This window comes from Oncorhynchus clarkii, chromosome 33 (assembly GCF_045791955.1).
Source record: "Oncorhynchus clarkii lewisi isolate Uvic-CL-2024 chromosome 33, UVic_Ocla_1.0, whole genome shotgun sequence".
Lineage (NCBI taxonomy): Eukaryota > Metazoa > Chordata > Actinopteri > Salmoniformes > Salmonidae > Oncorhynchus > Oncorhynchus clarkii.
Genome location: NC_092179.1, coordinates 38,847,543 through 38,871,729, shown reverse-complemented (window position 1 = coordinate 38,871,729; position 24,187 = coordinate 38,847,543). Strand labels below are relative to the sequence as shown.

The 24,187-nt window shown below is 47.9% G+C and overlaps 1 protein-coding gene across 1 annotated transcript in view; it reads left to right on the top strand.

The window, feature by feature from the left end:
• Nucleotides 1–24,187, top strand: part of LOC139392856 (nuclear pore complex protein Nup107-like) — a 32,704-nt gene that overhangs the window by 2,545 nt on the left and 5,972 nt on the right. Inside the window, exons 4-21 of the mRNA XM_071141167.1 lie at nt 182–294; nt 1,065–1,200; nt 2,369–2,472; nt 2,964–3,091; nt 4,247–4,295; nt 4,642–4,713; nt 7,372–7,460; nt 7,551–7,629; nt 8,413–8,526; nt 8,742–8,832; nt 9,770–9,909; nt 10,885–11,030; nt 12,739–12,787; nt 13,191–13,260; nt 17,676–17,791; nt 19,822–20,011; nt 22,384–22,496; nt 23,102–23,204. Coding sequence (XP_070997268.1) covers nt 182–294; nt 1,065–1,200; nt 2,369–2,472; nt 2,964–3,091; nt 4,247–4,295; nt 4,642–4,713; nt 7,372–7,460; nt 7,551–7,629; nt 8,413–8,526; nt 8,742–8,832; nt 9,770–9,909; nt 10,885–11,030; nt 12,739–12,787; nt 13,191–13,260; nt 17,676–17,791; nt 19,822–20,011; nt 22,384–22,496; nt 23,102–23,204 — 1,902 coding nt within the window. The remainder of the gene's footprint in view (nt 1–181; nt 295–1,064; nt 1,201–2,368; nt 2,473–2,963; nt 3,092–4,246; nt 4,296–4,641; nt 4,714–7,371; nt 7,461–7,550; nt 7,630–8,412; nt 8,527–8,741; nt 8,833–9,769; nt 9,910–10,884; nt 11,031–12,738; nt 12,788–13,190; nt 13,261–17,675; nt 17,792–19,821; nt 20,012–22,383; nt 22,497–23,101; nt 23,205–24,187) is intronic.

The window sequence follows — 24,187 nt, the reverse complement described above, 5'->3', positions numbered from 1 at the left end:
GTCAACCATGATAAAGACATCGAGATAAAATAAGACATATGGTCCAGTTTGTTAACCCGGACTCTCACCATCCACCAGCTGGTGTCTCCCAGAATGACCGGAGACAAGGCTATACTGTTGCGACAGATTGTTCTCTATTGTAAATTGCAGTAGTGGTGATTCCTCCTCCCTCTCCCTACAGTCACCCCGAAGAGTGCTGCTAGGAACCCAGATGTGTCGGCCATCTTGGGGACAGGGCGCAGGACTCCTCGTTTCATCCATACGCCACGACCTCCCCTGGGCACTATGAGCATGGTGAGGAGATGGATACCAGTCTTGACTGGGTGTTTTGTCTGCTGACAGACACTGTGTGGTTCTGTCTCTCTCCAAAGAGGGGATCCGGAGACAGTGGAACCGAGCCAATAGAATGGTGATGCAGTGTGGTTTAATTGGCTATTCATCAGTTGTTGACACTTATTAAAGGTAGAATCAGTGATATGACGTAGATGCACAAAGTAAACAGTATAGTGGGGTCATTTTCTGCAACAACTAAAGAGCGTTTGAGCGCGAGGCTAAACTTCTCCACTGTTTTGGTCATGTAGCTACCATGTTGTAAGAGTGTGAAGCGAACCCCGTGCAGATACTGTGTGAGAGGGAAGTGTTGCATCTTGCTCATCGCAATATCTGCGATGCTGCTCGTGCAAAACGTCATTTCACTGACTCTACCTTTTAATCAAGTTTCGTTGAGGCCGATCCACACGCTGGTTGTTTCTGTGTTTTTGACTGCGTCTCTTGTCTCCCTCTGGGCTCCAGAACCTGGATCCACACGCTGGTTGTTTCTGTGTTTTTGACTGCGTCTCTTGTCTCCCTCTGGGCTCCAGAACCTGGATCCACACGCTGGTTGTTTCTGTGTTTTTGACTGCGTCTCTTGTCTCCCTCTGGGCTCCAGAACCTGGATCCACACACTGGTTGTTTCTGTGTTTTTGACTGCGTCTCTTGTCTCCCTCTGGGCTCCAGAACCTGGATCCACACACTGGTTGTTTCTGTGTTTTTGACTGCGTCTCTTGTCTCCCTCTGGGCTCCAGAACCTGGATGACAGTGACTGGACCAACAGCCTGTACCCGTCTCCTCTGTCCGGCCTGGGACTGGGGGATACCAGCTTTACTGACGACATCAACATGTCCTCTGTAATGCTGAAGGAGGAGGATCCTGGAGAGGCTGGTCAGATTCATTTATTTTCTCCCTGGTTGTTGATTGATTTTTAATATCACTGCGGTTCCGTTTCCCAGGTTTCCCAGCCAGGTCTGAAAATCAGCACGTATAACTGACTACAAGGTCCAGATTTGGGGAAAGGGGTTTCAGAGGGTAAAATGTTTAGAATTTATTTTTTAACCTTTTTATTTAACTAGGCAAGTCAGTTAAAGAACAAATTCTTATTTTCAATGACGGCCTAGGAACAGTGCCTTGTTCAGGGGCAGAACGACAGATTTGTACCTTGTCAGCTTGGGGATTTGAACTTGCAACCTTTCGGTTACTAGTCCAGCGCTCTAACCACTAGGCTACCTGCCGCCCCAGAATAGAATACAACGCTGCCAGTCCTATCTCAGACACTCCTCCACTGCTGACCTCTGACCCCCTCCCCTCTGTGTACTGCAGCATCAGTCAGTCTGTTCCCAGAGTTCCTCCAGTCCTATCTCAGACACTCCTCCACTGCTGACCTCTGACCCCCTCCCCTCTGTGTCCTGCAGCATCAGTCAGTCTGTTCCCAGAGTTCCTCCAGTCCTATCTCAGACACTCCTCCACTGCTGACCTCTGACCCCCTCCCCTCTGTGTCCTGCAGCGTCAGTCAGTCTGTTCCCAGAGTTCCTCCAGTCCTATCTCAGACACTCCTCCACTGCTGACCTCTGACCCCCTCCCCTCTGTGTACTGCAGCATCAGTCAGTCTGTTCCCAGAGTTCCTCCAGTCCTATCTCAGACACTCCTCCACTGCTGACCTCTGACCCCCCCCCTCTGTGTCCTGCAGCGTGCGTCAGTCTGTTCCCAGAGTTCCTCCAGTCCTATCTCAGACACTCCTCCACTGCTGACCTCTGACCCCCTCCCCTCTGTGTCCTGCAGCGTCAGTCAGTCTGTTCCCAGAGTTCCTCCAGTCCTATCTCACACTCCTCCACTGCTGACCTCTGACCCCCTCCCCTCTGTGTCCTGCAGCATCAGTCAGTCTGTTCCCAGAGTTCCTCCAGTCCTATCTCAGACACTCCTCCACTGCTGACCTCTGACCCCCTCCCCTCTGTGTCCTGCAGCGTCAGTCAGTCTGTTCCCAGAGTTCCTCCAGTCCTATCTCAGACACTCCTCCACTGCTGACCTCTGACCCCCTCCCCTCTGTGTCCTGCAGCATCAGTCAGTCTGTTCCCAGAGTTCCTCCAGTCCTATCTCAGACACTCCTCCACTGCTGTCTTTGACCTGCTGGGGGAGTATGAAGCCATCTGTCAAGACAAGGTACCGCTTTCTCACTTCCCTCAACCAACTTCCCTCAACCAACTTCCCTCAACCAACTTCCCTCTTCTGTGTGTGTTTTAGAATCCGTGTGTGTGTGTGTGTGTGTGTTTTAGAACACGTGTGTGTGTGTGTGTGTGTGTGTGTGTGTGTGTGTGTGTGTGTGTGTGTGTGTGTTTTAGAACACGTGTGTGTGTATGTGTGTGTGTTTTAGAACACGTGTGTGTGTGTGTGTTTTAGAACCCGTGTGTGTGTGTGTGTGTGCAAGAGTTTGTAGAGCAGGAGGTTTGCTCCTCAAGCGTGGGTATGTGCGAGCGTATGTGTGTGTGTGAGTTATTGTGTGTTTTATATGCAGAGCTGTGTGCAGCCTTATGAACACAGTGATAATGGTTTATGTATAGCTATGCTGCCCTTATGAACACAGTGATAATGGTGTATTGTATAGCTATGCTGCCCTTATGAACACAGTGATAATGGTGTATTGTGTGTACCAGGTGGGCATGCTCCAGAGGCTGGTATCGAGGGCAGCTCCAGGGCAACAGAAGTCCTCTAAGACTGCTGGTATGAGATGGCTTTTACAGCAGGAGATGGTCACCTGGCGCCTCATCACTTCTCTATACAGGTTAGTGTCTGTCTCACGGTCTGTCTGTCTCACGGTCTGTCTGTCTCACGGTCTGTCTGTCTCACGGTCTGTCTGTCTCACGGTCTGTCTGTCTCACGGTCTGTCTGTCTGTCTGTCTCACGGTCTGTCTGTCTGTTTGTCTGTCTCACGGTCTGTCTGTCTGTCTGTCTGTCTGTCTGTCTGTCTGTCTCACGGTCTGTCTCACGGTCTGTCTGTCTCACTGTCTGTCTCACTGTCTGTCTCACTGTCTGTCTCACTGTCTGTCTCACGGTCTGTCTGTCTCACGGTCTGTCGGTCTGTCTGTCTCACGGTCTGTCTGTCTGTCTGTCTGTCTCACGGTCTGTCTGTCTGTCTCACGGTCTGTCTGTCTGTCTGTCTGTCTCACGGTCTGTCTGTCTGTCTGTCTCACGGTCGGTCTGTCTGTCTGTCTGTCTCACGGTCTGTCTGTCTGTCTGTCTGTCTCACGGTCTGTCTGTCTGTCTGTCTGTCTGTCTCACGGTCTGTCTGTCTGTCTGTCTGTCTCACGGTCTGTCTGTCTGTCTCACGGTCTGTCTGTCTGTCTCACGGTCTGTCTGTCTGTCTCACGGTCTGTCTGTCTGTCTCACGGTCTGTCTGTCTCACGGTCTGTCTGTCGGTCTGTCTCACGGTCTGTCTGTCTGTCCCTTCCGTTCTCTCTCTCTATCTCTCTCTCTCTCTCTCTCTCTCTCTATATATATATATATATATATATATATATTAGGGCTGTGAATTACCAGGGAACTCACAAAACGATATCATCACAATACTTACACGCCGATACCAAATGTATTGTGATGTCATTGCGATTCGATGTTCCAAACACATGCTCACCACATGTCTGCTGCAGAGGGACAAGAGAGAGAGCCATGTTTTAATGCTGAACCAATTGGCTCCCTATTTTAAAAAGATAGAGAACAAACTGTGAAGGAAAAGTTTAGGTGTAGGTACAGCCGACTAGCGCAACAAAAAAAATGTATAGCTAAATGTCGCTACGGTATGTCGTCCAAAACAATATCCCTATCTACATGTAACTATTTATTTTTGCATTCGTTTTCCTCATCACTACATAGAGGAATGGGGTTGCTATGGAGACGCGTGGTTTGACTTTGTTACATCACTGTGTCCCTCCCCCCTCAGAGACAGGATCCAGTCAGAGCTGGAGGATGACATCATGATGGATGTGGCTGTGAGTACTCCTCTACAACTATGATGTCGTTAGGGAACTACAGGTGTTTCTGTGCTGTGTGATGGAGAGAGAGAGAAGGAAATGGAGTAACTGTCCTCTCTCCTGTGTGATGGAGAGAAGGAAATGGAGTAACTGTCCTCTCCTGTGTGATGGAGAGGGAGAGAGAGAAGGAAATGGAGTAACTGTCCTCTCCTGTGTGATGGAGAGAAGGAAATGGAGTAACTGTCCTCTCCTGTGTGATGGAGAGAAGGAAATGGAGTAACCGTCCTCTCTCCTGTGTGATGGAGAGAGAGAAGGAAATGGAGTAACCGTCCTCTCTCCTGTGTGTGTGACCATCTCTCCTCAGGCTCCCGGTGTTAGTGAGAAGGTGGTGATGGAACAACTTTTCCAGAGAGATGCTGTAGTACGCCAGAGTCAGGTTAGACTCTCTCTCTCACACACATACACACACACACATAAAAACACATACAGTACCAGTCAACATGTTCTACATTGTAGAATAATAGTGAAGACATCAAAACTATGAAATAACACATGGAATCATGTCGTAACCAAAAAAAAGTGTTAAACAAATCAAAATATATTTTAGATTCTTCAAAGTTGTCACCCTTTGCCTTGATGACAGCTTTGCACAATTTTGGCATTTTCTCAACCAGCATCACCTGGAATGCTTTTCCAACAGTCTTGAAGGAGTTCCCACATATGCTGAGCACATGTTTGGTTGAGTTTGGGTGATTGTGGAGGCCAGATCATCTGATGCAGCACTCCATTACTCTCCTTCTGGGTCAAATAGCCCTTACACAGCCTGGAGGTGTGTTGGGTCATTGTCCTGATGAAAAACAAATGATAGTCTCACTAAGTGCAAACCAGATGGGATGGCGTATTAGTGCAGAATGCTGTGGTAGCCATGCTGGTTATGTGTGCCTTGAATTCTAAATAAATCACTGACAGTGTCACCAGCAAAGCACCCCCCACACCATCACACCTCCTCCTCCTCCATGCTTCACGGTGGGAACCACACACCACCTCCTCCATGCTTCACGGTGGGAACCACACATGCGGAGATCATCCGTTCACCTACTCTGCGTCTCACAAAGACATGGCGGTTGGAACCAAAAATCTCAAATTTGGACTCATCAGACCAAAGGACAGATTTCCACCGATCTAATGTCCATTACTCGTGGTTCTTGCTCCAAGCAAGTCTCTTCTTCTTATCGGTGTCCTTTAGTAGTGGTTTCTTTGCAGCAATTCGACCATGAAGGCCTGATTTCACTCAGTCTCCTCTGAACAGTTGATGTTGAGATGTGTCTGTTACTGGAACTCTGTGAAGCATTTATTTGGGCTGCATTTTCTGAGGCTGGCAACTCTAACTTATCTTCTGCAGCAGAGGTAACTCTGGGTCTTCCTGTCCTGTGGCGGTCCTCATGAGAGCCAGTTAACTCTAATTAACTTATCCTCTCCAGCAGAGGTAACTCTGGGTTTCCCTTTCCTGTGGCGGTCCTCATGAGAGACAGTTAACTCTAATTAACTTATCCTCTCCAGCAGAGGTAACTCTGGGTCTCCCTTTCCTGTGGCGGTCCTCATGAGAGCCAGTTAACTCTAATTAACTTATCCTCTCCAGCAGAGGTAACTCTGGGACTTCCTTCCCTGTGGTGGTCCTCATGAGAGCCAGTTTCATCACAGCAGAGGTAACTCTGGGACTTCCTTTCCTGTGGTGGTCCTCATGAGAGCCAGTTTCATCACAGCAGAGGTAACTCTGGGTCTCCCGTTCCTGTTGAGGTCCTCATGAGAGCCAGTTTCATCACAGCAGAGGTAACTCTGGGTCTCCCTTTCCTGTTGAGGTCCTCATGAGAGCCAGTTTCATCACAGCAGAGGTAACTCTGGGTCTCCCTTTCCTGTTGAGGTCCTCATGAGAGCCAGTTTCATCACAGCAGAGGTAACTCTGGGTCTCCCTTTCCTGTTGAGGTCCTCATGAGAGCCAGTTTCATCACAGCAGAGGTAACTCTGGGTCTCCCTTTCCTGTTGAGGTCCTCATGAGAGCCAGTTTCATCACAGCAGAGGTAACTCTGGGTCTTCCTTTCCTGTGGTGGTCCTCATGAGAGACAGTTTCATCACAGCAGAGGTAACTCTGGGTCTCCCTTTCCTGTTGAGGTCCTCATGAGAGCCAGTTTCATCATACCGTTTGATGGTTTTTGTGACTGCACTTGAAGAAACGTTCCAAGTTCTTGAAATGTTTCGCATTGACTGACCTTCATGTCTTAAAGTAATGATGGACTGTCATTTCTCTTTGCTTATTTGAGCTGTTCTTGCCATAATATGGACTTGGTCTTTTATCAAATAGGGCTATCTTCTGTATACCACCCCTACCTTGTCACAACACAACTGATTGGCTCAAATGCATTAAGAAGGAAAGAAATTCCACAAATCAACTTTTAAGAAGGCACACCTGTTAATTGAAATGCATTCCGGGTGACTACCTCATGAAGCTGGTTGAGAGAATGCCAAGAGTGTGCAAAGCAGTCAATCAAGGCAAAGGGTGGCTACTTTGAAGAATCTGTTTTTGTTTAAAAACTTTTTTTTGGTTACATCAAGATTCCATGGGTGTTATTTCATAGTTTTGCCGTCTTCATTATTATTCTACAATGTAGAACATTTTAAAAAATAAAGAAAAGGCCTGGAATGAGTAGGTGTTCTAGAACCCTGGAATGAGTAGGTGTTCTAGAACCCTGGAATGAGTAGGTGTTCTAGAACCCTTGAATGAGCAGGTGTTCTAGAACCCTTGAATGAGTAGGTGTTCTAGAACCCTGGAATGAGTAGGTGTTCTAGAACCCTGGAATGAGTAGGTGTTCTAGAACCCTGGAATGAGTAGGTGTTCTAGAACCCTGGAATGAGTAGGTGTTCTAGAACTTTTGACTGGTATTGTATACACACACACACACAAAAACACACACACACACACACACACCTCCTCCCCTATTATCTGTCTCTAGTGGTACAGTCCTGTTTGGTCTGATGGATGGTTGTAATAGAGACCATTGTAAAGTTTTAAATAATCGTTTCACCTCCTCTCTCTTAGTTGGTTGTGGATTGGTTAGAGAGTATCGCCAAAGATGAAATCGGGGACTTCTCCGACAACATTGAATACTACGCCAAGTCTGTCTACTGGTAAGTAGCTGGAGTCATTTGAGAGAGACGAGCGCTTGTGTGTCGTTAGGAAGACCATGTGCCTTGGCTAATATTCTGTTTGACTTTCAGGGAGAATACCCTTCATGCTCTGAAACTGAGAAGAAACACATCCAGCACAGGCTTCAATGTTCCCCTGGTTACTGAGCTGGTAAGAGGGGCTTTTAGGCCTGCTTTTCACAGGCTTCAATGTTCCCCTGGTTACTGAGCTGGTAAGAGGGGCTTTTAGGCCTGTTCTTCACAGGCTTCAATGTTACCCTGGTTACTGAGCTGGTAAGAGGGGCTTTTAGGCCTGCTCTTCACAGGCTTCAATGTTACCCTGGTTACTGAGCTGGTAAGAGGGGCTTTTAGGCCTGCTCTTCACAGGCTTCAATGTTACCCTGGTTACTGAGCTGGTAAGAGGGGCTTTTAGGCCTAATCTTCACAGGCTTCAATGTTCCCCTGGTTACTGAGCTGGTAAGAGGGGCTTTTAGGCCTAATCTTCACAGGCTTCAATGTTCCCCTGGTTACTGAGCTGGTAAGAGGGGCTTTTAGGCCTAATCTTCACAGGCTTCAATGTTCCCCTGGTTACTGAGCTGGTAAGAGGGGCTTTTAGGCCTGTTCTTCACAGGCTTCAATGTTCCCCTGGTTACTGTTCCCCTGGTTACTGAGCTGGTAAGAGGGGCTTTTAGGCCTGTTCTTCACAGGCTTCAATGTTGCCCTGGTTACTGTTCCCCTGGTTACTGAGCTGGTAAGAGGGACTTTTAGGCCTGTTCTTCACAGGCTTCAATGTTCCCCTGGTTACCGAGCTGGTAAGAGGGACTTTTAGGCCTACTCTTTACAATCTATCTCTCTCTCGCACACACACACTCTCTCCTACATACACATGCTCTGATGCCATGATAGGGAATACGTTGTTTTACTTAGAACATAAAGTAACTCTGTGTGTCTGTAGGACCCTGACGCCCCCATCAGACAGAGACGTCCCCTGGCAGACCTGGACAGAGAGGATGATGCCAGACTGCTGAAGTACCTCTTCACCCTCCTCAGAGCGGGCATGACAGACGAGGTGAGAAACGGGAGACACTCTCAAATGGCACCATTTGTTCCCTGTTCACTGTGAACTGTTTTGACCAGGGCTCATAGTTCTCTGGTCACAAAAGTAGTGCAGTGTATAGGTAATAGGGTGGCGTTTTGAGACCGATCTCAGTACAGCGCCACCTGGTGGATGGGAGGGTTACACTGAACTGGTTTCTAGTCACAGTGACGTGTGGTTGTGTGTAGGCCCAGAGGCTGTGTAAGCGCTGTGGCCAGGCATGGAGAGCTGCTACTCTGGAGGGATGGAAGCTGTACCACGACCCCAACATCAACGGAGGTCAGTTCTCCGCCGTACACTCTCACCAACCGATGTATAACACCAAGTGGAGGTCGTGACCTTTTTGTCAGCCGGTGATTGTCATGTAAATAACTGTCTGTCTCGCGGTAATTGACCTTTTTAATGGACATAAACACGTTTAGCATCTCCTGACTTCCACACACAGCCTACAAGACACTGATTTAGACCTTTGGAACGTCGACATTTTAAAAAGTCAAATAAATCCTGCCAACAGAGTGCTGAGTACCAGGCAGTTAGCAGGTTTGGTAGACTACTCATGACCGGCAGGTTTGGTAGGCTACTCATGACCGGCAGGTTTGGTAGACTACTCGTGACCGGCAGGTTTGGTAGCCTACTCGTGACCGGCAGGTTTGGTAGCCTACTCATGACCGGCAGGTTTGGTAGCCTACTCGTGACCGGCAGGTTTGGTAGCCTACTCGTGACCGGCAGGTTTGGTAGCCTACTCGTGACCGGCAGGTTTGGTAGGCTACTCGTGACCGGCAGGTTTGGTAGGCTACTAATGACCAGCAGGTTTGGTAGGCTACTAATGACCAGCAGGTTTGGTAGACTACTCATGACCGGCAGGTTTGGTAGACTACTCATGACCGGCAGGTTTGGTAGGCTACTCATGACCGGCAGGTTTGGTAGGCTACTCATGACCGGCAGGTTTGGTAGGCTACTCATGACCGGCAGGTTTGGTAGGCTACTCATGACCGGCAGGTTTGGTAGGCTACTCATGACCGGCAGGTTTGGTAGGCTACTCATGACCAGCATCATCAGAGCTTGGAGAAGTTTAGTTACCGTGACCAAACGGTCACGTTAGAATTTGACTGCGGTCATGACTCGTGATCGCCGGTGTGGCGGTAATTGGATCACCATAACAACCCTAAACACACGTCCCTATGAACGGTCTGTAATGGAACTGAGCTGTGTCCAGGCGGGGCAGAGCTGCTACCGGTAGAGGGGAACCCTCAGCGCTGTGTATGGAAGGTCTGCTGCTGGAGGATGGCTGATAATGAACACTTCAGCAGATATGAGAGAGCCATCTACGCTGTTCTGAGTGGGAACCTCAAACGGGTATGTTGGGTGTTATCTCCCTAAGACTGTCTGTCTGTCTCTCTGTAGCACTTGTATGTGTTAGGTGGAGGAGGATGTGGGGGGGTCAGGTGGAGGAAGAGGATTGGGGGAGGTCAGGGGGAGGAAGAGGATTGGGGAGGAAGAGGATTCGGGGGGGTCAGGGGGAGGAAGAGGATTCGGGGGGGTCAGGGGGAGGAAGAGGTTTCGGGGGGGTCAGGGGGAGGAAGAGGATTGGGGGGGTCAGGGGGAGGAAGAGGATTGGGGGGGTCAGGGGAGGAAGAGGATTGGGGGGGGGTCAGGGGGAGGAAGAGGATTGGGGGGGGTCAGGGGGAGGAAGAGGATTGGGGGAGGTCAGGGGGAGGAAGAGGATTGGGGGGGGTCAGGGGGAGGAAGAGGATTGGGGGAGGAAGAGGATTCGTGGGGGTCAGGGGGAGGAAGAGGATTCGTGGGGGTCAGGGGGAGGAAGAGGATTGGGGGAGGTCAGGGGGAGGAAGAGGATTGGGGGGAGGTCAGGGGGAGGAAGAGGATTGGGGGAGGTCAGGGGGAGGAAGAGGATTGGGGGGAGGTCAGGGGGAGGAAGAGGATTGGGGGGAGGTCAGGGGGGAAGAAGAGGATTGGGGGGAGGTCAGGGGGGAGGAAGAGGATTGGGGGAGGTCAGGGGGAGGAAGAGGATTGGGGGGAGGTCAGGGGGAGGAAGAGGATTGGGGGGAGGTCAGGGGGAGGAAGAGGATTGGGGGGGAGGTCAGGGGGAGGAAGAGGATTGGGGGGGGGGGGTCAGGGGGAGGAAGAGGATTGGGGGGGGGGTCAGGGGGAGGAAGAGGATTGGGGGGGGGTCATTGTCAAAGTAAACATCTAACAACAATGTTCACATAAGAGAGGACTTTAGTAGACTGGTAGTAGTAGACAGGACTATACTAGAGTGTAGTAGACATGTCTATATACTAGAGTGATTTGTCTGTCTCTGTCTCCCTCTAGCTGCTCCCAGTGTGTGAGTCGTGGGAGGACAGTGTGTGGGCCTACTTCAGGGTCCTGGTAGACTCTCTTGTGGAACAGGAGGTCCGGTCCTCAGGGATGGGCAGCGAGGAGCTGGAGGAGCTGCCACGAGAATACCTGGAGACCAAGTAAGATCCCTCTGGTAGAGAATACCTGGAGACCAAGTAAGATCCCCTCTGCCACGAGAATACCTGGAGGCCAAGTAAGATCCCCTGTAGTAGAGAATACCTGGAGACCAAGTAAGATCCCCTCTGGTAGAGAATACCTGGAGGCCAAGTAAGATCCCCTGTAGTAGAGAATACCTGGAGGCCAAGTAAGATCCCCTCTAGTAGAGAATACCTGGAGGCCAAGTAAGATCCCCTCTAGTAGAGAATACCTGGAGACCAAGTAAGATCCCCTCTGGTAGAGAATACCTGGAGACCAAGTAAGATCCCCAGCCTGTAGTAGAGAATACCTGGAGACCTAGTAAGATCCCCAGCCTCTAGTAGAGAATACCTGGAGACCAAGTAAGATCCCCTCTGGTAGAGAATACCTGGAGACCAAGTAAGATCCCCAGCCTGTAGTAGAGAATACCTGGAGACCTAGTAAGATCCCCAGCCTCTAGTAGAGAATACCTGGAGACCAAGTAAGATCCCCTGTAGTAGAGAATACCTGGAGACCAAGTAAGATCCCCAGCCTCTAGTAGAGAATACCTGGAGACCAAGTAAGATCCCCTGTAGTAGAGAATACCTGGAGACCAAGTAAGATCCCCAGCCTCTAGTAGAGAATACCTGGAGACCAAGTAAGATCCCCTCTAGTAGAGAATACCTGGAGACCAAGTAAGATCCCCTCTGGTAGAGAATACCTGGAGACCAAGTAAGATCCCCTCTGGTAGAGAATACCTGGAGACCAAGTAAGATCCCCTCTGGTAGAGAATACCTGGAGACCAAGTAAGATCCCCTCTGGTAGAGAATACCTGGAGGCCAAGTAAGATCCCCTCTAGTAGAGAATACCTGGAGACCAAGTAAGATCCCCAGCCTCTAGTAGAGAATACCTGGAGACCAAGTAAGATCCCCGGCCTCTAGTAGAGAATACCTGGAGGCCAAGTAAGATCCCCAGCCTCTAGTAGAGAATATCTGGAGGCCAAGTAAGATCCCCTCTGGTAGAGAATACCTGGAGGCCAAGTAAGATCCCCTCTGGTAGAGAATACCTGGAGGCCAAGTAAGATCCCCTGCCTGTAGTAGAGAATACCTGGAGACCAAGTAAGATCCCCAGCCTCTAGTAGAGAATACCTGGAGGCCAAGTAAGATCCCCTCCGGTAGAGAATACCTGGAGGCCAAGTAAGATCCCCTCTGGTAGAGAATACCTGGAGGCCAAGTAAGATCCCCAGCCTCTAGTAGAGAATACCTGGAGACCAAGTAAGATCCCCAGCCTGTAGTAGAGAATACCTGGAGACCAAGTAGGATCCCCTCTGGTAGAGAATACCTGGAGGCCAAGTAAGATCCCCTCTGGTAGAGAATACCTGGAGACCAAGTAAGATCCCCAGCCTCTAGTAGAGAATACCTGGAGGCCAAGTAAGATCCCCAGCCTCTAGTAGAGAATACCTGGAGGCCAAGTAAGATCCCCAGCCTGTAGTAGAGAATACCTGGAGGCCAAGTAAGGTCCCCAGCCTGTAGTAGGCAGCCTTACCCAGGGACCATACCCTTTAGTGGGTAGCCCTGCCTAGAGAATACAGCCTCTAGTAGAGAATACCTGGAGGCCAAGTAAAATCCCCAGCCTCTAGTGGAGGGCTGAGGATCAGGAATCTAACCTTCCTATTTCTAAATATAAATTGTACTGTCTCCCTTTTCTCTCCAGCTGGACACTAGAGAAGGTGTTTGAGGAGCTGCTGGCAACAGAGTCAAAGGTCAAGCATCTGTTTTTCTGCTCTGTCAAACTAGCTGTGTGTCTGCATCACACCAGTCTACTAGCTATCTACATCACACCAGTCTACTAGCTGTCTACATCACACCAGTCTACTAGCTGTCTACATCGTAGCAGTCTACTAGCTATCTACATCGTAGCAGTCTACTAGCTATCTACATCGTAGCAGTCTACTAGCTATCTACATCGAAGCAGTCTACTAGCTATCTACATCGTACCAGTCTACTAGCTATCTACATCGTAGCAGTCTACTAGCTATCTACATCGTAGCAGTCTACTAGCTATCTACATCATAGCAGTCTACTAGCTATCTACATCGTACCGGTTTTAGGGATTCCCATAGTCCTGTGAAAGATGCTGAATGTCTCCTCCCCTCTTCTTCACAGAAAGTCCTGGAAGAGACGAAAGAACACTACCACATTATCCAGAAGTTAGTTATCCTGGGTGACCTGGACGGTGAGTCTGTTATTAACCTTTAACTAGCTGTCTAGTGTTTCCTGGGAGACTGTGAGTCTGTTATTAATCTTTAACTAGCTGTCTAGTGTTTCCTTGGTAACCTGGACGGTGAGTCTGATATTAACTCTTAACTAGCTGTCTAGTGTTTCCTGGGAGACTGTGAGTCTGTTATTAACCTTTAACTAGCTGTCTAGTGTTTCCTGGGTGACCTGGACGGTGAGTCTGTTATTAACCTTTAACTAGCTGTCTAGTGTTTCCTGGGAGACTGTGAGTCTGTTATTAATCTTTAACTAGCTGTCTAGTGTTTCCTTGGTAACCTGGACGGTGAGTCTGTTATTAACCTTTAACTAGCTGTCTAGTGTTTCCTGGGAGACGGTGAGTCTGTTATTAACCTTTAACTAGCTGTCTAGTGTTTCCTGGGTGACGGTGAGTCTGTTATTAACCTTTAACTAACTGTCTAGTGTTTCCTGGGAGACGGTGAGTCTGTTATTAACCTTTAACTAGCTGTCTAGTGTTTCCTTGGTAACCTGGACGGTGAGTCTGTTATTAACCTTTAACTAGCTGTCTAGTGTTTCCTGGGAGACGGTGAGTCTGTTATTAACCTTTAACTAGCTGTCTAGTGTTTCCTGGGAGACGGTGAGTCTGTTATTAACCTTTAACTAGCTGTCTAGTGTTTCCTTGGTAACCTGGACGGTGAGTCTGTTATTAACCTTTAACTAGCTGTCTAGTGTTTCCTGGGTGACCTGGACGGTGAGTCTGTTATTAACCTTTAACTAGCTGTCTAGTGTTTCCTTGGTGACGGTGAGTCTGTTATTAACCTTTAACTAGCTGACTAGTGTTTCCTTGGTGACGGGGAGTCTGTTATTAACCTTTAACTAGCTGACTAGTGTTTCCTTGGTGACGGGGAGTCTGTTATTAACCTTTAACTAGCTGTCTAGTGTTTCCTGGGTGACGGTGAGTCTGTTATTAACCTTTAACTAGCTGTCTAGTGTTTCCTGGGTGACGGGGAGTCTGTTATTAACCTTTAACTAACTGTCTAGTGTTTCCTGGGTGACGGTGAGTCTGTTATTAACCTTTAACTAGCTGTCTAGTGTTTCCTGGGTGACGGTGAGTCTGTTATTAACCTTTAACTAGCTGTCTAGTGTTTCCTGGGTGACGGTTAGTCTGTTATTAATCTTTAACTAGCTGTCTAGTGTTTCCTTGGTAACCTGGACGGTGAGTCTGTTATTAACCTTTAACTAGCTGTCTAGTGTTTCCTGGGAGACGGTGAGTCTGTTATTAACCTTTAACTAGCTGTCTAGTGTTTCCTGGGAGACTGTGAGTCTGTTATTAATCTTTAACTAACTGTCTAGTGTTTCCTGGGTGACCTGGACGGTGAGTCTGTTATTAACCTTTAACTAGCTGTCTAGTGTTTCCTGGGAGACGGTGAGTCTGTTATTAACCTTTAACTAGCTGTCTAGTGTTTCCTGGGTGACCTGGACGGTGAGTCTGTTATTAACCTTTAACTAGCTGTCTAGTGTTTCCTGGGTGACGGGGAGTCTGTTATTAACCTTTAACTAGCTGTCTAGTGTTTCCTGGGAGACGGTGAGTCTGTTATTAACCTTTAACTAGCTGTCTAGTGTTTCCTTGGTGACGGGGAGTCTGTTATTAACCTTTAACTAACTGTCTAGTGTTTCCTGGGAGACCTGGACGGTGAGTCTGTTATTAATCTTTAACTAGCTGTCTAGTGTTTCCTTGGTGACGGGGAGTCTGTTATTAACCTTTAACTAGCTGACTAGTGTTTCCTGGGTGACGGTGAGTCTGTTATTAACCTTTAACTAGCTGTCTAGTGTTTCCTGGGAGACTGTGAGTCTGTTATTAACCTTTAACTAGCTGTCTAGTGTTTCCTGGGTGACCTGGACGGTGAGTCTGTTATTAATCTTTAACTAGCTGTCTAGTGTTTCCTGGGTGACGGTGAGTCTGTTATTAACCTTTAACTAGCTGTCTAGTGTTTCCTTGGTGACGGGGAGTCTGTTATTAACCTTTAACTAGCTGACTAGTGTTTCCTGGGAGACGGTGAGTCTGTTATTAACCTTTAACTAGCTGTCTAGTGTTTCCTGGGAGACTGTGAGTCTGTTATTAATCTTTAACTAGCTGTCTAGTGTTTCCTTGGTAACCTGGACTGTGAGTCTGTTATTAATCTTTAACTAGCGGTCTAGTGTTTCCTGGGAGACGGTGAGTCTGTTATTAATCTTTAACTAGCTGTCTAGTGTTTCCTGGGTGACGGTGAGTCTGTTATTAATCTTTAACTAGCTGTCTAGTGTTTCTACGTCTCTAATGAAATAGGACCCAGAATTCATTACAATGTGAGTTAAATAGTTTTTCCTTACTATTGTTTTAATTGTGTTAAAGAGCATCCAATTAGCCACCATGATATCAGGTTCTACCATGACATCGTGTTCTATCATGACATCGTGTTCTATCATGACATCGTGTTCTATCATGACATCGTGTTCTATCATGACATCGGGTTCTATCATGACATCGGGTTCTATCATGACATCGGGTTCTATCATGACATCGGGTTCTATCATGACATCGGGTTCTATCATGACATCGGGTTCTATCATGACATCGGGTTCTATCATGACATCGGGTTCTATCATGACATCGGGTTCTATCATGACATCGGGTTCTATCATGACATCGGGTTCTATCATGACATCGGGTTCTATCATGACATCGGGTTCTATCATGACATTGGGTTCTATCATGACATTGGGTTCTATCATTGGGTTCTATCATGACATCGGGTTCTATCATGACATCGGGTTCTATCATGACATCGGGTTCTATCATGACATCGGGTTCTATCATGACATCGGGTTCTATCATGACATCGGGTTCTATCATGACATCGGGTTCTATCATGACATCGGGTTCTATCATGACATCGGGTTCTATCATGACATCGGGTTCTATCATGACATCGGGTTCTATCATGACATCGGGTTCTATCATGACATCGGGTTCTATCATGACATCGGGTTCTATCATGACATCGGGTTCTATCATGACATCGGGTTCTATCATGACATCGGGTTCTATCATGACATCGGGTTCTATCATGACATCGGGTTCTATCATGACATCGGGTTCTATCATGACATCGGGTTCTATCATGACATCGGGTTCTATCATGACATCGGGTTCTATCATGACATCGGGTTCTATCATGACATCGGGTTCTATCATGACATCGGGTTCTATCATGACATCGGGTTCTATCATGACATCGGGTTCTATCATGACATCGGGTTCTATCATGACATTGTGTTCTATCATGACATTGTGTTCTATCATGACATTGTGTTCTATCATGACATTGTGTTCTATCATGACATTGTGTTCTATCATGACATCGGGTTCTATCATGACATCGGGTTCTATCATGACATCGGGTTCTATCATGACATCGTGTTCTACCATGACATCGTGTTCTACCATGACATCGTGTTCTATCATGACATCGTGTTCTATCATGACATCGTGTTCTATGAGCAAATGCCAAGCTTTTTTAAACGGTCTGTTGGAGATACAAATTTGAGGTATTTTTTTTATTCATGTTTTGGCTACAAATAAGTATCGGATGAGTCAACAACATTATTTATTATGAGTTAACAGAATATAACTTTTAAAAGTGAGATTTTCACTGGACTGTGACTTTAAGTCCATGGCCATGTCGGTGTCAGCCTATGGAATGACCGTACTGTCAGACAAAAGTCACGATGGAGTCAGTCACTATCCAGAGTGACTTTGTGGTTCTGGTCATCAGGTACATGAGGTAGTCAGTCACTCTCCAAAGTGACTGTGGTTCTGGTCACTAGTCAGTCAATATCCAGTGTGACTGTGGTTCTGGTCACCAGGTACATGAGGTAGTCAGTCACTATCCAGAGTGACTTTGTGGTTCTGGTCACTAGTCAGTCCCTCTCCAGAGTGACTTTGTGGTTCTGGTCACTAGTCAGTCCCTCTCCAGAGTGACTTTGTGGTTCTGGTCACTAGTCAGTCCCTCTCCAGAGTGACTTTGTGGTTCTGGTCACTAGTCAGTCCCTCTCCAGAGTGACTTTGTGGTTCTGGTCACTAGTCAGTCACTCTCCAGAGTGACTTTGTGGTTCTGGTCACTAGTCAGTCACTCTCCAGAGTGACTTTGTGGTTCTGGTCACTAGTCAGTCACTATCTAGAGTGACTTTGTGGTTCTGGTCACTAGTCAGTCACTCTCCAGAGTGACTGTGGTTCTGGTCACTAGTCAGTCACTATCTAGAGTGACTTTGTGGTTCTGGTCACTAGTCAGTCACTCTCCAGAGTGACTGTGGTTCTGGTCACCCGGTATGTTACTGCTGTGTGAAAGAGTATAAAACAGTGTTTTGTGTGTTCAGGTCTGTTGGAGGAGTTCAGTAACTGGTTGACCAGGAGTCCTGCTCTGCCCTCTCACCTGCTGCGTTTTATGACACACCTGGTGTTGTTCTACCGCAGTCTGGGCATGCAGCTCAAGGTACAGTAGTACACACACACACACACACACACACACACCTGGTGTTGTTCTACCGCAGTCTGGGCATGCAGCTCAAGGTACAGTAGTACACACACACACACACACACACACACACCTGGTTTTTGTTCTACCGCAGTCTGGGCATGCAGCTCAAGGTACAGTAGTACACACACACACACACACACACACACACACACACCTGGTGTTGTTCTACCGCAGCCTGGGCATGCAGCTCAAGGTACAGTAGTACACACACACACACACACACACCTGGTGTTGTTCTACCGCAGCCTGGGCATGCAGCTCAAGGTACAGTAGTACACACACACCTGGTGTTCTACCGCAGTCTGGGCATGCAGCTCAAGGTACAGTAGTACACACACACACACACACACACACACACACCTGGTGTTGTTCTACCGCAGCCTGGGCATGCAGCTCAAGGTACAGTAGTACACACACACACACACACACACCTGGTGTTGTTCTACCGCAGCCTGGGCATGCAGCTCAAGGTACAGTAGTACACACACACACACACCTGGTGTTCTAACGCAGTTTGGGCATGCAGCTCAAGGTACAGTAGTACACGCACACACACACACACACACCTGGTGTTGTTCTACCGCAGTCTGGGCATGCAGCTCAAGGTACAGTAGTACACACACACACACACACACACACACACACCTGGTGTTGTTCTACCGCAGCCTGGGCATGCAGCTCAAGGCACAGTAGTACACACACACACACACACACACCTGGTGTTGTTCTACCGCAGTCTGGGCATGCAGCTCAAGGTACAGTAGTACACACACACACACACCTGGTGTTGTTCTACCGCAGTCTGGGCATGCAGCTCAAGGTACAGTAGTACACACACACACACACCTGGTGTTGTTCTACCGCAGTCTGGGCATGCAGCTCAAGGTACAGTAGTACACACACACACACACACACACCTGGTGTTGTTCTACCGCAGCCTGGGCATGCAGCTCAAGGTACAGTAGTACACACACACACACACCTGGTGTTCTACCGCAGTCTGGGCATGCAGCTCAAGGTACAGTAGTACACACACACACACACACACCTGGTGTTGTTCTACCGCAGCCTGGGCATGCAGCTCAAGGTACAGTAGTACACACACACACACCTGGTGTTGTTCTACCGCAGTCTGGGCATGCAGCTCAAGGTACAGTAGTACACACACACACACACACACACACACACACACACACACACACACACACACACACACACCTGGTTTTTGTTCTACCGCAGTCTGGGCATGCAGCTCAAGGTACAGTAGTACACACACACACACACACCTGGTTTTTGTTCTACCGCAGTCTGGGCATGCAGCTCAAGGTACAGTAGTACACACACACACACACACCTGGTGTTGTTCTACTGCAGTCTGGGCATGCAGCTCAAGGTACAGTAGTACACACACACACACACACACCTGGTGTTGTTCTACCGCAGCCTGGGCATGCAGCTCAAGGTACAGTAGTACACACACACACACACACACACACACACACACACACACACCTGGTGTTGTTCTACCGCAGTCTGGGCATGCAGCTCAAGGTACAGTAGTACACACACACACACACACCTGGTATTGTTCTACCGCAGTCTGGGCATGCAGCTCAAGGTACAGTAGTACACACACACACACACACACACACCTGGTGTTGTTCTACCGCAGTCTGGGCATGCAGCTCAAGGTACAGTAATACACACACACACACACCTGGTGTTGTTCTACCGCAGTCTGGGCATTCAGCTCAAGGTACAGTAGTACACACACACACACACACACACACACCTGGTGTTGTTCTACCTCAGCCTGGGCATGTAGGTACAGTAGTAAACACACAGAGCGAGAGAAACACACTTCTGTTGTCATACACCTATATAAACATCAACCATTCCTCACACAATCCACATATCCCTCCACTCATGCCCCCCCCTCTAATCCGGCCACTCATATGCCTCCCTCCCCCCACCCACCCAATCAGGAGGAGGTATCAGTGGATGTCCTGAAGGCCTACATCTCTCTGTTGATGAGGGAGAAGCACGTTGATCTGATAGCCTTCTATGTCAGTCACCTGCCGCCAGACCTGGCCACCGCCCAGTACGCTCTCTTCCTGGAGGAGGTCACCGAGGCTGAGCAGAGACAACGCTGTCTGGAGCTGGCCAGGGAGGCAGGTCAGTGTCTCACACCGAGGCTGCTGGGATGGGAGGGGGGGGGGGTCAAACTAATTTTCCCCGCCGGGTCACTGAGGTCCAGAGGACCGCACTTACAATGTGCTAGATTTCCTCGACATTTTCTAAAAAATTATTCCAGAAGTGATGGATGGAGGACTATTCTCCCTGTTGGGCTAACTTACGATTCGAAGACTTGTACACCAGTTTCAAACAGCTGAAAATACATTATTTGTTGGTTATTGATCATATATTTCAGTGGTTTAGACGGTACAATGATTCTCTACATTATACTTGCTTATTTTGTCATATAAACTGAAATTAGGCGAAATATTTGAATTTTAGCAACCAGGAAATGGTGGAGCATATTGCACATTTTAAAGGTTTCAGGTGTCTAACTGTCCTGTTGTGGTCAGGATGTGACAGCAGTCTATTACAGGTACAGGTGTCTAACTGTTCTGTTGTGGTCAGGATGTGACAGCACTCTGTTACAGGTGTCTAACTGTCCTGTTGTGGTCAGGATGTGACAGCAGTCTGTTACAGGTGTCTAACTGTCCTGTTGTGGTCAGGATGTGACAGCAGTCTATTACAGGTGTCTAACTGTCCTGTTGTGGTCAGGATGTGACAGCAGTCTGTTACAGGTGTCTAACTGTCCTGTCCTGTTGTGGTCAGGATGTGACAGCAGTCTATTACAGGTACAGGTGTCTAACTGTACTGTTGTGGTCAGGATGTGACAGCAGTCTGATACAGGTGTCTAACTGTCCTGTTGTGGTCAGGATGTGACAGCAGTCTGTTACAGGTGTCTAACTGTCCTGTTGTGGTCAGGATGTGACAGCAGTCTGTTACAGGTACAGGTATCTAACTGTCCTGTTGTGGTCAGGATGTGACAGCAGTCTGTTAAAGGTACAGGTGTCTAACTGTCCTGTTGTGGTCAGGATGTGACAGCAGTCTATTACAGGTGTCTAACTGTCCTGTTGTGGTCAGGATGTGACAGCAGTCTGTTACAGGTGTCTAACTGTCCTGTTGTGGTCAGGATGTGACAGCAGTCTATTACAGGTACAGGTGTCTAACTGTCCTGTTGTGGTCAGGATGTGACAGCAGTCTATTACAGGTACAGGTGTCTAACTGTCCTGTTGTGGTCAGGATGTGACAGCAGTCTATTACAGGTACAGGTGTCTAACTGTCCTGTTGTGGTCAGGATGTGACAGCAGTCTATTACAGGTGTCTAACTGTCCTGTTGTGGTCAGGATGTGACAGCAGTCTGTTACAGGTACAGGTGTCTAACTGTCCTGTTGTGGTCAGGATGTGACAGCAGTCTATTACAGGTACAGGTGTCTAACTGTCCTGTTGTGGTCAGGATGTGACAGCAGTCTATTACAGGTGTCTAACTGTCCTGTTGTGGTCAGGATGTGACAGTAGTCTGTTACAGGTGTCTAACTGTCCTGTTGTGGTCAGGATGTGACAGCAGTCTATTACAGGTACAGGTGTCTAACTGTCCTGTTGTGGTCAGGATGTGACAGCAGTCTATTACAGGTACAGGTGTCTAACTGTCCTGTTGTGGTCAGGATGTGACAGCAGTCTATTACAGGTACAGGTGTCTAACTGTCCTGTCCTGTTGTGGTCAGGATGTGACAGTAGTCTGTTACAGGTACAGGTGTCTAACTGTCCTGTTGTGGTCAGGATGTGACAGTAGTCTATTACAGGTACAGGTGTCTAACTGTCCTGTTGTGGTCAGGATGTGACAGCAGTCTATTACAGGTGTCTAACTGTCCTGTTGTGGTCAGGATGTGACAGCAGTCTATTACAGGTACAGGTGTCTAACTGTCCTGTTGTGGTCAGGATGTGACAGCAGTCTATTACAGGTGTCTAACTGTCCTGTTGTGGTCAGGATGTGACAGCAGTCTGTTACAGGTGTCTAACTGTCCTGTTGTGGTCAGGATGTGACAGCAGTCTATTACAGGTACAGGTGTCTAACTGTCCTGTTGTGGTCAGGATGTGACAGCAGTCTATTACAGGTACAGGTGTCTAACTGTCCTGTCCTGTTGTGGTCAGGATGTGACAGTAGTCTGTTACAGGTACAGGTGTCTAACTGTCCTGTTGTGGTCAGGATGTGACAGTAGTCTATTACAGGTACAGGTGTCTAACTGTCCTGTTGTGGTCAGGATGTGACAGCAGTCTATTACAGGTGTCTAACTGTCCTGTTGTGGTCAGGATGTGACAGCAGTCTATTACAGGTACAGGTGTCTAACTGTCCTGTTGTGGTCAGGATGTGACAGCAGTCTATTACAGGTGTCTAACTGTCCTGTCCTGTTGTGGTCAGGATGTGACAGCAGTCTATTACAGGTACAGGTGTCTAACTGTCCTGTCCTTTCCAGGTCTGGACGTGGCAGCAGTCACTAAGATGGTGGTGGAGAACATCAGAGAGAGAGACACTGAGGAGTTCGCTCATCATGACCTCACCCCTGCACTGGACACTGGCACCTCAGCGGTATGAAACACACACACACACACACACACACACACACTGGCACCTCAGCAGTATGAAACACACACACACACGCTGGACACCGTCACCTCAGCGGTATGAAACACACACACTGGACACTGGCACCTCAGTGGTATGAAACACACACACACTGGACACCGTCACCTCAGCGGTATGAAACACACACACACACACTGGACACTGGCACCTCAGTGGTATGAAACACACACACACACACTGGACACCGTCACCTCAGCGGTATGAAACACACACACACACACTGGACACTGGCACCTCAGTGGTATGAAACACACACACACTGGACACCGTCACCTCAGCGGTATGAAACACACACACACACACTGGACACCGTCACCTCAGCGGTATGAAACACACACACACACACACATACTGGACACTGGCACCTCAGCGGTATGAAACAGACACACACTGGACACTGGCACCTCAGCGGTATGAAACACACACACACACACACTGGACACTGGCACCTCAGCGGTATGAAACACACACACTGGACACTGTCACCTCAGCGGCACGAAGGAGAAACAAACACACCATGTGGTCATGTTAACCCTGTACCCCCCCAGGAGGACCAGAGGAAGATCGATGTGATTGATTGGCTGGTGTTTGACCCCGCCCAGAGAGCTGAGGCCCTCAAACAGAGCAACGCCATCATGAGGAAGTTCCTGGGTACGTTACACACAAGGTTCTGAAACAGATCAATGCTTCCTGTGTGAGATAGTTGTTCTCTCATACTACTAACACATCCTCACATCAACCATGTTGTTGATCCATTGTTCTCTCATACTACTAACACATCAACCATGTTGTTGATCCATTGTTCTCTCATACTACTAACACATCAACCATGTTGTTGATCTATTGTTCTCCTCATACTACTAACACATCAACCATGTTGTTGATCTATTGTTCTCCTCATACTACTAACACATCAACCATGTTGTTGATCTATTGTTCTCCTCATACTACTAACACATCAACCATGTTGTTGATCCATTGTTCTCTCATACTACTAACACATCAACCATGTTGTTGATCTATTGTTCTCCTCATACTACTAACACATCAACCATGTTGTTGATCCATTGTTCTCTCATACTACTAACACATCAACCATGTTGTTGATCCATTGTTCTCTCATACTACTAACACATCCTCACATCAACCATGTTGTTGATCCATTGTTCTCCTCATACTACTAACACATCAACCATGTTGTTGATCCATTGTTCTCTCATACTACTAACACATCAACCATGTTGTTGATCCATTGTTCTCCTCATACTACTAACACATCAACCATGTTGTTGATCTATTGTTCTCTCATACTACTAACACATCAACCATGTTGTTGATCTATTGTTCTCTCATACTACTAACACATCCCCACATCAACCATGTTGTTGATCTATTGTTCTCCTCATACTACTAACACATCAACCATGTTGTTGATCCATTGTTCTCCTCATACTACTAACACATCAACCATGTTGTTGATCTATTGTTCTCTCATACTACTAACACATCAACCATGTTGTTGATCTATTGTTCTCCTCATACTACTAACACATCAACCATGTTGTTGATCTATTGTTCTCTCATACTACTAACACATCAACCATGTTGTTGATCTATTGTTCTCTCATACTACT